Source organism: Microcebus murinus, chromosome 2, assembly GCF_040939455.1.
Source record: "Microcebus murinus isolate Inina chromosome 2, M.murinus_Inina_mat1.0, whole genome shotgun sequence".
Taxonomy (NCBI): domain Eukaryota; kingdom Metazoa; phylum Chordata; class Mammalia; order Primates; family Cheirogaleidae; genus Microcebus; species Microcebus murinus.
Window position 1 is genome coordinate 96,527,406 of NC_134105.1, and position 17,718 is coordinate 96,545,123.

General features: G+C 39.5%; 1 protein-coding gene across 3 annotated transcripts in view; it reads right to left on the reverse strand.

The window, feature by feature from the left end:
* TBX15 (T-box transcription factor 15) overlaps positions 1-17,718 on the reverse strand; it is a 105,505-nt gene that overhangs the window by 23,685 nt on the left and 64,102 nt on the right. For all 3 annotated transcript variants that reach the window (XM_012761841.3, XM_076000019.1, XM_012761842.3), the window contains exons 5-6: positions 17,012-17,179; positions 4,571-4,635 (exon numbers count right to left, since the gene is read on the reverse strand). In XM_012761841.3, coding sequence (XP_012617295.1) covers positions 4,571-4,635; positions 17,012-17,179 — 233 coding nt within the window. The remainder of the gene's footprint in view (positions 1-4,570; positions 4,636-17,011; positions 17,180-17,718) is intronic.

Sequence of the window (17,718 nt, forward strand, 5' to 3'; positions counted from 1 at the left end):
GAAGACATGGAAGCCTAATGCAGTGGAGACCAAAATACCAATGTCACTGTTGTTAACGTTGCCTGGAGACTATGGCATAGGTGAGAAGACTGAATGAGCTGGGCAGAACTCTCCCAGAGCAAGCTGACTCTCCCAGACTGCAGGCCTCCTCTGCTAGGCTGACCACGCAATGCAAAGACAGCCTGGAGTGTGCTCTGCAGGCGAGCAGCTCCCATCAGCTCCCTCCTCCCAGACTCAGCAATACTATCAGTCACTCTGGTTCGCATCAAGAGGAAGAAGGGGATGGGGCTCGGAGCCAGGAGTACTTCTCCATAGATCTCTCTCTACGTTGACATGTCGAGAATGGGAAGCCAGTGTTCTCAGCCACAGGTCCCTCAAGCATTCTTCTCTACATACACTTTAGAGGACACGGCCGTCAGCCGGGGGCACACTCCGATGGCACTGAGTGTGAGAGGCTTACAAGACTCACATGAGACATTCGAGGAGCGTGCAGTGGGTGGCTGTGTCCTCCCCCTCTTTCCTTCCTCACTCCTCCCTTCCTGAGCCTCCAGATCACACTGGGATGGATGGAGATCGACAAACCTGAACGTGTTTTGGTTTGAGGTTTGGCAAACGCTGTAACTCCAAAGTATTCCACAAATGTTTTGTGTTCTGCAAAACCAAAAAACATTGGCCAAGCACTTTCCCCCTTAATTTTTAAGCCCATGTGTTTTTAAAGGAAATGTAATCCGTATGTTTTGGGTACATTTATATGCAACTCATCAAACCATGCTCCTCTGCATGAGCCACTTGATGTCTCAGACGCATGAGGAAGATCTTAGACGTGTAAGAACTCTGTTAGCACAGAAGAGGTGCTGGCTGGAGGGTGGTAAACTGGGTCTTGAGGCTGGCACAGAACCACCAGTTCCCAGAAGATTTACAAATAATTCTTTATATCCTCATCCATCAATCTTTCCCATCTGCAAAAGGGCATTAATAATTCTTCCCTTCATCAGATCCTGTGGGCAACTAATGAAAATTAAAGTGTGGTTATCAGGCAATTTTGAGATTTTTAAAGAGGAAAAAATGCAAGAGCCCCTGTACCTTCCCTAACACATTTATTTCAATCTAGCTTCCCAAAGTGCTGGAGGATAAAAATGCTTTCTACCTTTAATAATTCATCCATGCTCCATCATGAGACATAGAACTTCAGTGTCATTATATCACAGTTTCACCTGCTAGGAAATTTCAACCTGGCTTCTTGTCCTCTGCTAGGGAATCCTTTGTTTATAGGGGATAGAAAATGGATGATGAAGTCATGGGGATTAGTCTACAAAGACAGGCTGGAAATATACAGGTTGTTTTATTTGGAAAGGCAAATATTTTACATGACTTACTAATGTTTATAAGTAGATGAGGAGCTTTTAGAGGAAGGGGTTGTTCTCAATACTGGTTGAAGATAAAATAAGACAAGAGTAAACTGTTAGAATACAAAATGCACAGGCTTTGAATTCAGGCCGACTTGGATTTTAATCCCTGCTCTAGCTTTACTGTGTGACAGTAGGAGAGATGCTTAACCTCTCTGAGCCTCAGCTTCCTCATTTGTAAAATGCAGCTTGTTTTGAAGATTACAGACAGAATAAGCAAAGGGTCCAGAACACAGTAAGTGTTCAATCACAGTTAACTGATGTAATTACTAGTAGTACTTAAAGTAGCCTGCAGGTTTTGATGGGGCACAATGACAAATTCCCATGCTATCAGAAAAAATAAATAAATAAAAGCATTAAAATGGGATAATAAGGATCCATAGTTCTGCTTTCCCGGAGTCCTTATGAAGAAGAGCAGGCCACTAGGAAGGACAGACAAATAACTGTCTGCCCTGAGCAATAAGACATTCATCAGCCTCCAAGCAGGCAAAGGCCAGGGTCAAATGATATGCCAAGGTCCCATCTAGCCTGATGAGGAGACAGGGGGACTTCAGAACTTGAACTGAGATGTCATCACAACTTCCCAACCAGTGGCAAATCCTTCAAGATGTCTTTTTCTCAAGGTTAAAGAGTAGCTCCAATTTCTATAGCATAGATATAATGCTATAGGTCAACATGGCTTATCTCTCCCAATTTTCTGTTCTAAGTCATGCCTCTGCACCTCCATTTTCATGCAACTCAGTCACATTCATGAGCAGAGACTACACTTTGTAGCCCTAGGGCCTGTTTGATGTTGCACAAACATGCCTGGCACCTGTCTGTCTTTGCACTTGCTGTCTCCTCTGCCTGAAATACATACCTGGAAGCTTCCTTTATATCATTCATGGCATCTTATCAGAGAAATTATCCCTGTTCACCCTGTAAAAGTGGCTCCCACTCTCACTCTACCTCTTAACCTGATTTATTTTTCGTCTTAGCATTTATCAATAATTGACATATATATTTCTTGATACCTATGCAATATAGAAAACAAATGGTCAAAGTATATCCAGATGTCAATTTCCAAGGACAGGGTGCCTGTTAATAGAAAAGTGCTTATTAAGTAATCAAATTTAACCTTAGAAAAAGTGACCAAAAACTCTGAAAAATCAAGACTCCAATGGGAGAAAAAAAGCAAAGAAAATAAAACATTATTTCAAGTGCCAATAAGAAAGCAAACAAATACTAAATGCTACTGAGGATACAGAAGGAAGGTAAAAGAAAGAAGTAATTGAATAACTAAGGTCTGTAGGTTTGGCCCTTGGCCCTTGTGACAGTTGTGTCTAGAGCAGAAATTCTTAACTTTTGGACCTTTTTGAAAATATGAAGAAAGCAATAGATCTGTCCCCAGAAAAACATACACCTGCTCATCCACACACAGTTTTATTTATAATATCTGGGAGCTCACAGAACCCCTGAAATCCATCCATGGGTTCCAAACTAAAGATCTTAATGTCCTCACCACACATAGTCTACCTCCAGAAATATAGTCTAAAGTGAACATCCTGCCCCAAAGAATCACCACCAAGGAAGGTCTAATGGTTTCTTTATGAAAGGCCAGCTTCTCTTTTTCACTTTCTTATCACTAACAAGGTCCTCAGTAAGCCCAACATGCAGAAGCTACAAAAGGAGGCAATATGAAATAGCTCACAGGCACATTCTGACCTGGACGTGGAATATAAGCTAATGGAAACGAAGAGGATGGCCCCTCTGAAACAGAAGGAATAGATATTCATTCTTTGTTGGCTAAATTTTGAAAATAAAGGCCTTTGTCTTATTTTAAACAAAGAATCATGGAACAGGAAAACATTTGGCTTGGAGTCCATATGTCTGAGTTCTAGCGTGCTCTACCACTAAATAATAGTTGCTTGACCTAAAACATATTGCTCCATTTGTTATCTGCAAACTGGAAGTTTAAGTGAATTTTACGTTACTCAATAGATGTGACCTTAAAAAAATTCTGAGGTAAATAAAATTTTATAGAAATCTAAATGTATTTTAAATATATGATGTGCTTAATAAAGGAGTGATTCATAAAATATTTTGTGAAGGAAATTATTACCATGACTGATTTTTAGCATAAATCTGGGTTCTAATATAATGCATTACACATTTCATGAAGTGCTTCTAAACAAAAGTTTTTGGCTTATTCAAAAACCCTTGCAAAGAGAATACCAAAGATAACTCCAGACAATCTGTCATTCAGATGTAAATAGACACCCCCAAATTATGAACAAACATCTGACCATTCAATCGTTTTTGCAAAGCCTGTGCACTTTGTGAAACAGACGTGTCACATTTGCTGATTCAATATTGTCTATATAAGATGAAAATTTCTGACTGAATAACCTTAGATACAGCTGATTTCCCTAGCCATTTCAGTTCTCTCGTAGCTTTCTATGAATAACAGATTTTAATTTTATATAGGAAAAGTGAGATCAAACTTACAGAGAAGAAAGAATAATTATCAACCAGAAAAACAACACAAGGCCATTTACAGCAGGAGTAAATAGTCCTACAAATGTCAGCAATTCCTAAGAGTTTCACTCTACCACAACCTAGATGATCAAGTAGGTGGCGTTCTATAAACTCTCTTTACTAGAGCAGGAAACATCTAATGTATTTTGGAACGATTTCCTAGGAGAAAAATGGTTAAATTTTTTTCATAAAGCTTTAGCTCTTAATGGTTGTAATTTTCTGAAAAGTTTTATTTGTCCGCAACTCCTTGTTTCCTGATAATGCAAAACACATGAGATATCACTGCAGGTGTTATAGCCACCTAGAAGTGATTATCAGAAAAAGATAGCAATCTTTTGATGATAATAAATTACCATAAAATTTGTTTTAAGTGACTGAATTACCAAGTATAATATAGGGAGGAAAACAGGATGAGGAATTTGATCTGGTGATTTAGATTGCGCTAACAAAGAATTTGGAAAATTCAGCCTTTGGGGCAGGCAGTTTTTTGATTCTTGGATTAGCTATCCATTTTTCTTTGCCTAAGTCAGCAGAGTGGCAGAGCATGCAGGTGTCTTCCAAAAATCAGGAGCCAGGATCCACCAGTAGAATGTGGGGAAAGTAATGCCACATAGAAAAGAAATGCCAGTTTCCCCAGTTATTCTTACCTGTTTCTCCCAGAATCTCTGAATCCTTTAGCAAAGGGGTTTCGGTCAATTTTTAATCTTGTGATCTAGAAACAAACAAATAAGTATGAATTGTTTTTATATTAACTGATTTATTTTATTATTACTCCTAGGAAATTAACAACAACAAAAAATACACTCTGTTAATAACAGCTGTTGTTTTTATTTAGTTTCTGTTTAGTTTGAGATTTAAATTAAAGCTTGATATAAAACCTGGCCTGCCACACAGATGTCTGACCTACCTAACTCAGTTCTCTGTAAAAACCAATGTTTGCCCAGGATGTGACTCTGTAAACTCTCTTCTACTCACCTTCCTTGCCCCAAATGGTGATAAATCACTTGCTTAAACAGACATTGACATGGAAATTAGGCAATGGTCAGGTCCACAGTAAGTGACACACATTAGGTACTTAAAAAAATGCTTGAATGAGTAAATGAATGGTGAGCAAGTGAGTGAATAATGAATGAATGGAATCAATTCAATCAGGTGGAATCGGACTACCAGACAATCTGCCCCAACCTGAAAGACCCAAATAACTGACTGCATTTTCCATTTCACTTAAGTCATGCCTTGCCTGCTTCTAGGAATTGTTCATTTAATGACCTGAAATGTGCATGCAAAAGACAGAAAAAGTAGCTAGACTTTTGCCAAGATTTTACCCACAAGAAAGCTTACAAATGTGAGTCCGAATGGGGCAGGATACAGCACATCTCATTTAATCTCCAGGACTCACAAGCAAATCTGAAGAAACAAGGTAGCTTCACAAGGCTGGGCAAACACAACAATCCAATTGTGTCACCCAGGTTGGGGCCATCTGGTTCAACCTCCACTCAATGCATAAGTCCCCTTCCATTACATCCTATCTTAGCCCAGCAAACCCAGCCATGGTTGTATATATTACCCTCATGCCTCTAGACTAGAGCAAGCCTGACCAACATATTCCATATGCACTCTCGTGTTTTCACTCTCAGCCTTGGTCATGGGAGGCAACCCAGAAGTTTACGACTTGACTCGCTACATTCAAGCAATAGAGACTTAAGGGTAGGGGCTAGGAATCTCAGGAAAGAAGGAAAGGTACTCTCAATGAAAGTTAATCCTAAGAAGTGAGGAAATCTCATTATTTTAAGATGATCATCATATTCCTGATAAATGCAGAACTTATCACTAAGACCGCTAAAGTTATTTCCTATGCATATTGCAAAATATTTCCCAGTCTTTCTTCTGCTTCATTTCATCAGAGCAGAATTTCCCAAAGCCACAGTCTTTAAAGGTCTTTAAAATGCAATGCGAGATTCTGACAAACAGACTCTGACTTGAAAGAACCATGCTGGCTTCAAGGTTATTTTTCTCCCTGAACAGTCCTTGCCTTTAGAATGGCACACTAATAATGTAGCACTAATAATGTAGCCAAAGCAATTTTACATATATTTTATAGACCAGAGCAGGAGCCTAAAGCTTTGGCTTTCTAAAGTCCAGTGTCTGCCATGTGAATACTGTATTGAGTTTAAAGAGTGTCACTGCTTTTCTGTGCTTGACTTAAAATCAGTTCCTTCTTCCTCCATAATCCACAGCAATAAACCACACACCATATTTTCTTTTCAAGTTGGGGTTATAATATTTTATTTTCTCTTTCAAGTTGGCTTATCCTGTCCAACTCATTTATGATAGGGGGTTTTGATATATGATTGTGCTGCCATGTTTTGGGGGTCTCCACAGACCCCTGCAAATATAACAACACTCTACTTCATGGGCCGGGGAGAAATGGTTGAAAACTTATTTCCCACAGCTCATGGGATCCCAAACCAAGGGGTCTGTGTGGAAATTTAATAGACAAATGCCATCAAATGTTAGGAAAAATAATGCCTCTAACACTTGTTTCAAAGCTTTTAATGTGAGATTTAGAGAGCTTTAGGAGGAGTGTGGCTGTGCCACTCATTAGTTACTACCTAGTGCCTTTTGTGTGTGAAGCAGTGTGACAGGCAACACAGGTGACACAGAGTAGTGTACAGTGTGTGGCTATGTACCAACCATCTCTTCCCCCAAGAAGCTGATCATCTAGAAGAAAAAGCAGACATATACACTAATAATTACAGAAGATGACAGGGTTCACAATAAAGCCAAAGTACCATGAGAGCTTAGAGGAAGTAGCAGTTGCTTCAAGTCAAAGGGCTCTGAAGTTTCCCATTAGAGGTAGCATGTGAGCCAGGCCTTGAAGGTTGTATAGGATTTTAATGAAAAATACAAGAGGGGGGGAAAGGGACAGGGGAAGCATTTCATAAGGTTATGAAAGCCAGAACATCAAAGTGGGAAATAATATTATATATTTGAAAAACATTGAGTAGGCCACTTTGACCAGAACTATGGGGAAAGAAGCAGTGAGAGAAAACTAGAAAGGCCAGCTTGAGGTCACTTCATAGAAAGCCCTTATTAACCTGCTCAGGCATTTAGATTACTCAATAGGCAGAAGACAGCAATTTTACCTATATAAGCCAAATTATTATCTCAGTTAATGCTTGTGCTGACAACTTTGGCTATGTCTACAAATACCAAGGGTAATAAGACAATTTTTGGAGAACTAAACCAATGCATTTTTAATCTTGATAATCTTTAGTTTTAGCCCATGTCTCCTCTACCAAGAGGCAGCCTGGCTGACTCAGATCTGACATGTGTCTTCCATGGTATGGAAAGGAATGCAAATAGTAGCTGGGCTATAAGGCTTACCGTCCTATGGAAGACAAGGGTACGATAAGGTGAATTCTCATCACATAGGGAAAAAAAGTTAAAAAGCATCCCCTTCACAAATCCCAGGAAGTAGGAGAAAAGAGGAGACAGACCAAGGAGAAGCAAGCAATTAGATTTCATGAGCTTTAGCTCCCCCATTCAAACCAAAATCCAGGGGTGGGGGTGGACAGAGTCAGAGAAACTGGCAGGGTGACCTCCTTACATACATGGGGGTGGCTGTGTCACAGTAAAAATGCCACCTGGTCTGATTAAGCAGGAAGACGCCTAAGTTTGTCTCTCCAGGCTTCCCATGGCCCTTCTGTGGTAGCTAAGGGACTCTGAAGTCCTCCCAAGCCGTGATGGAGAAGGCAAGGTGACCATGACACGGATGTGCTACAGCCTTGCCTGGAGGCAAATGGAGGACCTGAGTGAGAGCTGAGGTGAGGCTGAGCCAGCACAAAAGACCCACAGGGCCCCGACTGAGGCCAGAAAGCAAAGCACAATTCATTTCAGCTGTCTCTTATCAGGAGAGCGTATCAGCACCAGGGACCCACAGACAGACCAGACCAGGGGCCCACAGCAGAGGCCAGTGAGCCCAGAGAACAGCACAGGGACGCCACAGGCAACCACAGAGAAGTAACATAAACCCCTCCTCCTCCATGCCTGCATATGCACTGTGCACCCAGAGGCCATGGGGTAGAGCGAGGGAGTGGGCAAAAAACAATAACTAAACCTTCACCCAAAGTAAATCAAGTTACATGAAGAGATATTCAAGCCAAAACAGAAAGTTTACATTTCAACCTATCCTACCCCAATACAGGGGCCAGGGCTTTTTAGGAAAATTGGCTGTAGAAAATTTTATATATATGTGTGTGTGTGTGCAATTACATATATATTTACATAATATAAGTAGTTACTTTTCAACCCTACTCCACAAACATGTTTATCAGTTAGACCCAATATGGCTATCTCCACTTCCCTGACCTTGGAGCAGATTACAGCCCCCTCTTGACTAAACTACTCTAAATGGCCTTCTGGTCTTGTCCCTGTCCAATGTCTTCTCTACACAGCAGCCCAAGTGATCTTTGTTAACATATAACTGGATCATATCATTCTCTTTAGTGGCTACTGCTGCTCAGAATTCAATCCAAGCTCCTCACCCAGCCTTGCAGGCCCCACGTGCCCTGGCTCCAGCCCACCTCTCCAGTCTGACCTGCACTACTTGCCCTCATCCACAGGCTCCAGCCAAACCGAGCTGCTCCCAGTGCTGGAATGAGCCAAGCTCTTTCTATGCTCAAGCCCTTCATATTTGCTCTACACTCAGATAAAAGAAAAAAAAAGCTCTTTTCTCTACTTTTTGCATAACTGACTCTTCGTCCTAAGTCTCACATTATCTCCCGAGAACGATCATCCCTGATCATCTCTACAAAATAGGATACTTCTGCTACTTTCTCTAATTGCACCCTCTTTAATTCTATCTTTGCTCTTAACTTAATTAAGTTAATTAACGTAATTATCAATATATATGCTGTTGGTTATTATACATTTATTTTTTATTTACATATTTACTGTCTGTATCTCTCACTCAATAGACAGGAACCATGTCTATTTTACACACCATTTAATGAAGCAGAACCTAGTTCGACATGCTATTTGTGCTCAGTGAGTATTTGTTCAACGAGTGAGTGAATGAACAAATGATAGTGTGGGAATCAGGGATTACCCATCCAAAAGATCCATGACAAGCTTTAGAAAAACCAGACCAGACAATTCTCTCAGTTCTATTTGCTTTCACTGCAGGCATCATAGACAAAAATCTTAAATGTCCTTTCAGTCAGAACAAGGTTACCTCTTGTGCAGCTAAAACTAGTCCACAGCAGTTGTGTTCATACTTGGTCCAGTGATAGAGAGAAGGAAGACGGAAAATATAGAGGTTGTGGAAGCATTTTTCTTCACTGATTTTATTTCCATAACCTTATACTGATTTACGTAGTCTGAGTTATTGAGGGGGTGGTTGCTGGCTTGCCACCATTAATTTTATTCATTGTCACTGACTTTTTGCCTAATAACATAGAGGCAGTTAATAAATGAGGTATACTTCACAATGCACAGTGCACAGGTAAATAGCACAACCTACAAAGGAAATGAAACTTAAATATCCTGAGTATGAGTTTACAGTACCAAAGCTAAAAGGGCCATCTCTTATTAACACTCTCTTAGTTATTTTTATTTTTTACCATATTGCTTGAAAGGTTTTCCATCAGAAGAAAAACAAAACAACAACAAAAAAAAACTTACCCCATATTCAAAAAAAAAACAAAAAACCTGCACTGATTTGATTGGAAAGTTAGAGCAAAACTGGCTTAATAATGTAGACTATAATGAGTGGCTCAGAAATCCTACTGGATTTGCTTCCACAAGCCTGGCTATGGTTTCAGACTTCCTATTTGGTTCATGTAGCCAATTCTCATCAAGAAGTGAGACTGTATTACCTGGGGAGAAAAAGACTATGCCTTTTGAGAATCTAACATCCTATTTAGGGGGAGGGGAAAGAAATCAAAGCTTAGCAGTCTTTTTCCTGCAGAGAAGACAAAGACTTTGCAATGGAAATTTCCTGTTAATTGCATGAGGACATGTTGGCATCAGTCTCTTTTAAGAAAAAGCATACACTATTGAGTCACCTTGTTCCCACCTCTTCCACCTTATTCTCCATGATGAGATTCTGGGCATGGTGTACCTTCCTCTCTGCCATAGACCTGCCAAGTTGGCACTCCAAGAGCAAACAATAGTAATAATAACTTCAGTATGCTAGCAGCCCTAAGAGGCTATAGGTCAGTCAGCAAGAGTGGGAGTAAGAAATGGAGAAAGGGAAAGAAAAGCACAAAATATTCCATAAAAATAGAAACATTTTCTTCACAGTTCACTACTGCTTGTATCCAAAGAGGCAGCACCACAGAGACAAAAGGGAACCAGTGGCAGAGATGTGTTGGGGAATCATTTGTTCAGTTATTTCATCATTTGCCAAGCCATGATTTCAGTGCTATGCACTATAGGACAGACACAAATATCTTAGAATTATGGAGGTGAGCTTCAGAATTTTATAGGCCAATTTAATCCCTCCCTCAACATTTGAGGTTCAACATTTATATCTCAATTTTTCATTCTACCAAGTGAAGAGAGTTAACATCTATCTATTCTCTCCTGCCATCATTATTTCATAAAATAAGTGATATTTTGTATCAGAAAAATTGAAAGGACAAAATAGAATAATGTAAAGTCTATAAAATTGAATTTTTACATCCATAAAAAGTCCCCATTTTTCTCATTTTTCAGTGGACCATATAAAACTTCTCCAAAGACTAGCACTAATTCAGACCAATCATCAGTTTGCAAATGAGAATACCGAGATGGAGTGATTTGTCAAAGGCAATAGAGTCTGTCAGCTGCAGAGTTGGGTCTAGAACTCAAGTCTCTTAACTCCCAAGTGATGATTTTACCATATCATGCTGTGGAGTTTTTTGGTAAAAGGCACAACTTTTATACTTTAAAAGCTTAAAGCATCAAGAAGATTGGACACACACACTTAAGATTAGGAGGTAATATGGCCATGAGAAGTACAGTGCCTCAACACTCCTAGAGTACATCATTTGCAGCTGAAAAAATAAAGAAGGTTGTAGGGCATGGTATTTTCACCAAACTTAAAGAGTGTCTAGACAGATAAAGATGAAGATGGGGGGAATTCCTGGAAAAGAAAACAATACATACAAAAGCAAGGCAGCTACAAGTTCAGGCAACAGTAGAAACCAACTTGATTGCTGTACTCTTGTGGATGCGTGATAAGGAATAACAGAAAATGAGCCTAGAAATGGAGTTGGTGATTAGCCACAGAGGACCTTATTGATGAGACTTGGGATCCTGGACCTAACTCCCTAGGCACTGAGCAGTCACTGGAAATTTCTGATGCAGTGCTGTGCTTCAGCAAGATCCATCTAGCAATGACATATGGGCTGGTTTGTGAGACATTAAGCTGCAGTCCAGGTGAACTAATTGAAGCTATCATAAGAGCCCAAAGTAGGGGGAAAGCAGGAACAGAACAAGAACAAAAGTAATCAGATTAAAAAGAAGAAAACACTCTGTCAGTAGAAGCAACAGTTAAGTGGCAGACTGGGTATGAGAGAGCCAGGTGCCCAGGCTGCATGACAAGATGGAAGTCAGTAGGAATATGGGCTTTAACAACTGGGAGGATTGGGAAGAGTCACAGATAAATAGTATAGTGTGGTAATCTTGCTTACAAAAATACCATGTTCTCACCTCTCAAGTGTGGACTTGATAAAAATGTATTGGGCTATAATATTGTGGATATAAAAAATAGATTACAAACTTGAAGGCTCTAATAATTTTCAAGCATTGACAATCATGTGTCAACTACCTTAGTTTGATGACAATAAATTACTCCTAATCCTCATTAAAAATTATGCAAGGGGCCGGGCGCGGTGGCTCAAGCCTGTAATCCTAGCACTCTGGGAGGCCGAGGCGGGCGGATTGCTCGAGGTCAGGAGTTCGAAACCAGCCTGAGCAAGAGCAAGACCCCGTCTCTACTATAAATAGAAAGAAATTAATTGGCCAACTAATATACATATATATATATAATTAGCTGGGCATGGTGGCGCATGCCTGTAGTCCCAGCTACTTGGGAGGCTGAGGCAGAAGGATTGCTTGAGCCCAGGAGTTTGAGGTTGCTGTGAGCTAGGCTGACGCCACGGCACTCACTCTAGCCTGGGCAACAAGCGAGACTCTGTCTCAAAAAAAAAAAAAAAAAAAAAAAAAAATTATGCAAGGAAATAAGAGGGATAAATTAGAATTCCACAACTATCAGGGGCCTTGGAAAGCCTAGGACAACACTTCATTTTCTAGAAGAAAAAATTGAAGCCCAATTATTGTGAAAGACATGCAAGCTTGCTCGGAGTACATAGGTAGCTAACAGAAAATTTAGAACTGAATCCCAGATTTCCAAATCGCTAGTCCATCACTGTCTGTGAACAGGACACTGCTTTTCCTTAGGAAAACAGGGTACCATTTCATTTCAATTGTATTTTCTCTATTGTCTTTTCTTCACTGTCTTCCTCCAAACAAGTTTCTGAAAACACTGAAGACTTTGTTCCTCTTAGCTCTCTCATAGGCCTCCTAACCATTTCCTTAAAAAGAAATAGATAAATGAACAGAGTAAATAGACAACCTACAGAATGAGAGAAAATATTTGCTAGCTATGCATCCAACAAAGGACTAATATATCTACAAGGAACTCACACAAATCAGCAAGAAGAAAACAAATAATACCACTAAAAAGTGGGCAAAAGACATGAACAAAATTTTTTCAAAAGAAGATAAACAAATAGCCAAAAAACATTTAAAAATGTTTACATCACTAATCATCAGGGAAACACAAATTAAAATCTTGATGAGATATCACCTTATCCCTGTCAGAATGGCCATTATTAAAAAGTCAAAAAACAACAAATGTTAGTATGTATGTGGTGAAAAGGGAACACTCATACACTGTTGGTGGGAATGTAAATTAGTACAACCTCTATGGAAAACAGAATGGAGGTTTCTCAAAGGACTAAAAGTAGAGCTACCATTCAATCCAGCAAACCCACTACTGAGTATCTACCCAAAGGAAAAGAAGTCATTTTATCAAAAAGACACATGTATTCATATGTTTATTACAGCACAATTCACAATTGCAAAGATATGGAACCAACCTGAGTGTCCATCAATGGATGAGTGGATAAAGAAAATATGGTGTGTGTATATATATATATATATATATATATATATATATATATAGCACAGAATTCTACTCAGCTATAAAAAAGAATGAAATAATGTCTTTTGCATTAACTTGGATGGAACTGGAGAGCATTATCCTAAATGAAAAATCTCAGAAACAGAAAAACAAATATTGCCTGTACTCCCAAGTGGAAGCTAAACAATGAGTATAAAGTTGTGTAACAGACTTCAGAGACTCAGGTGAAGGGAGGGTAGTGGGGTAAGGGATCAAAAATTACCTATTGGGAACAATGTGCACTATTCAGATGATCAGTACACTAAAAGCCCAAACTACACCACCATATAATTCATCCATGTAACAAAAAACCACTTGTACCCTCTAAATCTATTTAAATAAAAATAAATAAATAAATCCTTAAAATTGTGAAGAAAAAAAGAAATAGTAAAAATCAACAAAATTTTATTCCTTGGTTGAAATAAAGGAGGTATATTGACAGGTGGGACGGAGTTGGTGAGGAGAGAGGCAATAAATGAACAGCAATGCACAATACCCGTGTACCACTTTTATGTGTCCATAGTAATGTATATATACAAACATGTCACAGTTTAATATTAGCTAGAGTAAAACAGGGGTAACTAACGATGGGATCAATGTTGAACCTTTAAAAAAATTAAATAGATAAAGGAAACAATTTTGCCATATTGATTCTTCTCATTCTAGAATGTCAAGAAGAATAAAGACACAGTAATCAGTGAATATAGCTCACAAAAGAGAAGAATTTATGCTATCTAGCATCTTCAGGACAAATCTGAAAATTATTGTTAAGTAACAGCTCTGACCCTACAGGATGCAGACTCAAGATTCCTGGGGGAAAGACCTGAGTTACCTTGTATTACCAGAAGGTACTGTATTATAGTAAATCACATCTTCGTAGCCAAAGGGAATGTTAAACAATCATGCCTGTTGATTTATCCAGGGATTGGGGGCTTGTTAAACAGGCAAAAGTATTTATCTTGATCCCAAAATGGGCAGAATTGTGCATGACTCATCTATTTTTGAATGTCAGCACAACGTGAGTTCACCGATATAACAGAAAGACAGATCCAAGTAGGTACCTATTGTTAATAATCCCCTCGAGAGACAATGCAGCTCCTCCAATTTCCAACAATCCACTTTTTCCTTGATGGGAAATTTATCCTTTAAAATTTCCTCTATGCCCCACTCTCCCTCATGCCTGTGCACACCCTGCATGAGACTATCAGTGTGGCTGACTACTGGTCACTGGATGCCGGGTTTGTGTCAGGGAGTTTATGCACATTCCCTCATCCAGTCCTTGCATAACTCTCCGAGGCAGGTGCATTTGCAAACCAGGAAACACAAGTTGAAAGGAATTAAGAAACTTGCTGGAGGTCATTCAATTTGTCAGTGGAAAGGTCAGAAATCAAACCAGGTATATCTGCTGCCAAATTTCATGATCTTAACAATGGCATCCTGCCCCTACCCCAGCCCAGAGGCAGACAAAATATTTATATGAGTAGAATGTATTCACATGCTGAAACACTACCTGTAAGAGAAGGTAGAGGAAGTGAAAGGGATTTCAGGTACCCATGCTGGATCCCCTTTCATTGTCAAAGTGAGTTACAGCTTTCTAGTCTGAACTTGGGTTGAAAAATAATGGCTCTCCTGGCCTCTCAAACTGATCTCAATGAGTCAATAGAATGTTCACTCTTCAGTGTTCTAGCTTCTTCTACAAATTAAATTCTAAAGTTGCAATATTTATTGCCATATCACTACCTTCATGAGAAACTAATAATTAAAATATTGGCTGATACAGTCTTAGAAAAATCTAATTGGTTATTCAAAGAACTTAGAATCTTACAAGAAGGGGTTCTTCTGATCCAGCTAATCCCAAGGTCCCAGTGGCTCCCGAGGCCATGGCTATATTGCTCCTATATCTTGTATCAGAGCTTGAAAAAGCTTGATTATTAAAGTTTTCTCTATAAACCTTCATAACCTCTGCAATTTTACTATATAAGGAGGAGTTTTATAAGGTTAAATAGTTTTTAAATAGTACCCAAAGCAAACTAAAGCTCTTCCACTTTAGATCCAATGTGGTATCCACAAGAAAAAATCTGAGGTTGGGAACACTTTTCAGCTGCGGCAGAAGTCTGATAACCATATACCGCACTTAACATTTACTGGACTAAGCGGTTTTTTACGTCAAGTTCCGCTGAAAGTAAGGACTAGCTGAGGAATTTTATTTAGATGGACCAGGAAAGAGAGAAATACCCTTTTTTTTTTTTTTTTTGAGACAGAGTCTCGCTTTGTTGTCCAGGCTAGAGTGAGTGCCGTGGCGTCAGCCTAGCTCACAGCAACCTCAAACTCCTGGGCTCCAGTGATCCTTCTGCCTCAGCCTCCCGAGTAGCTGGGATTACAGGCATGTGCCACCATGCCCAGCTAATTTTTTATATATATATATCAGTTGGCCAATTAATTTCTTTCTATTTATAGTAGAGACGAGGTCTCGCTCTTGCTCAGGCTGGTTTTGAACTCCTGACCTCGAGCAATCCGCCCGCCTCGGCCTCCCAAGAGCTAGGATTACAGGTGTGAGCCACAGCACCCGGCCTGAAACACCCTTTTTAAATGAGCCAACGATTACATAAATCACCTTCACATGCCTGGTACATCTTACGCACTTAATAAATAATTAGTAAATGAACTGTTGTCCTCTATTGCTTTCACTGTCAGAGCACAAAGCAGAGAATCCAATACAAAGGGTGTTGAGTATAATAGTGTCAGTTCATTTTGCTTCAAGCAGGCCCCCAAGTAAATGCAGATTTTCCAGCAAGATAAGCAAATGAAATTCTCTTTGTTTCAGAAAAGGTTTACTGTAGGAGACTATTAATTAGACAATTTGCCAAAATATTAAATGCAATCTAATTTACAAAAATTGGATTCACATGTAACTTTGAGTAAATTCATAAAGTGAGCTCATTATAAAACTACCTAGCCACCTTCCTTAAAAAAAAGAACAATGTTTAGAATACCCACAATAATTCCAGACTTGGCTTCTCCTTTACCTTGCCTCCCCCCATCCACATTTCTCCTGTCTTCTTCTGGCTAGTTCATTTTTTTTTTTTTTTTTTGCCAGTGTTAGAAAAAGTGTCAACTTTCTGAGGAAAGCTTCCCTTATTCACCAAACCAAGAAACACTCTGTCCACATCTCTGTCATTGAATTATTCCATTGTACTATCGTCACGTATTTATGTGCCTTGTATTCAGCTAAAACTGTTCTTAAGGAAGAAATGCATCTTCATCAGCTCTGTTTCTTTGCTATGCCTGGGACATAGTAAGCTCTCAATAACTATTTATGGAATGAATGAACATATTACACAGATAAAAACTTACAGATCTTAGGAAGTGGCTGGCGTTCACATGGGGGTAAATTTAGTCTGAAAGTGTAAATGGAAGAGGTGGGTCTTAAATAGAGTTTGAAAGACTTGATGACTTTGATGTAGCCTGGTAGAGGGATATATAGAAAACTGCAGATAAGAGAGAAGGCACCAATCAAACCCCCATATTTGCAAAGGAATTCCAAATGATGAGGATCATTTGCTACCATGTAGTAGAAACCATGATCACATGTGTAAGTACAGAGAAACATGAAAAGAACTTAGGTGGTTTGGTCCTCTTGGTCAAGATCTCTTCTCTGATCTAAATCTAGACCATGCAAACTGTTACTAGGCATAACACATTGTCATCACCAATGCCTCATGTGCACTGCAAGACCGATGTCTTTCCTTCTTTCTCCTCAGTGCCATGTAGAAGGACTAAGCATTTCTTGCCAAAAGCAAGAATAAACTGTTTTAAAAGCAGATGCAGCAGGAGATTCTCAAAGGCAACCTCTTACCTGCTGGTTCTGATAGGCCGTGACTGTGGTGAACACAGTCTCAGGAAAGTTGAAGGTTTTCACCCCATCGCCAACAGGGACAGGCTTGGTGGGGGAAAGGTCACTGCTGAAGTCCTTGCGAATCACGTGAACTCGAGGCTGGTATTTGTGCATAGAGTGCAGAATGATCTGAAATGAGAAGGGGAATTACATACGGACTTTAACGTCCCTACATTTTTTCAAGCTCTTAATGCAAAATAAATCACAGGATGGAAGCGTTACCGGAAGAGCATAGATTGGGGGTAGAATGTACAGGAAACTGGAAATCAGTGTACTTGCCCATGGCAGGAAGGACTAAGTGATTGGAGAGCATTACATAGAACCATATAGTAGGGCGTGCTTATCATGGATGGTAGATGTCATATGTTTGCTTTCATTGGATAAATGCTGAATGATGGTTCTAGTACCAGTGGACAACACTTCACTAAAAGGTCTCAAAACCTCTGCTATGTGACAAGTTGTGCCCTCTACCTTCAAATTTTCAGCATGGGTTCATGCTGTCTGTAAACTCCATGTGTCATTATTTGCATACATAATTGAATTTATTAACATTCTTTTAAGTCCTTTAGGAGTGAATGGTAAACATGTGTTCTCACTCTCTCAGAAAATTGTCATTTCCTTTTTTTGTCATTTCCTTAAAGATAGGAGCTATGGTTTTAGCTTCTTCA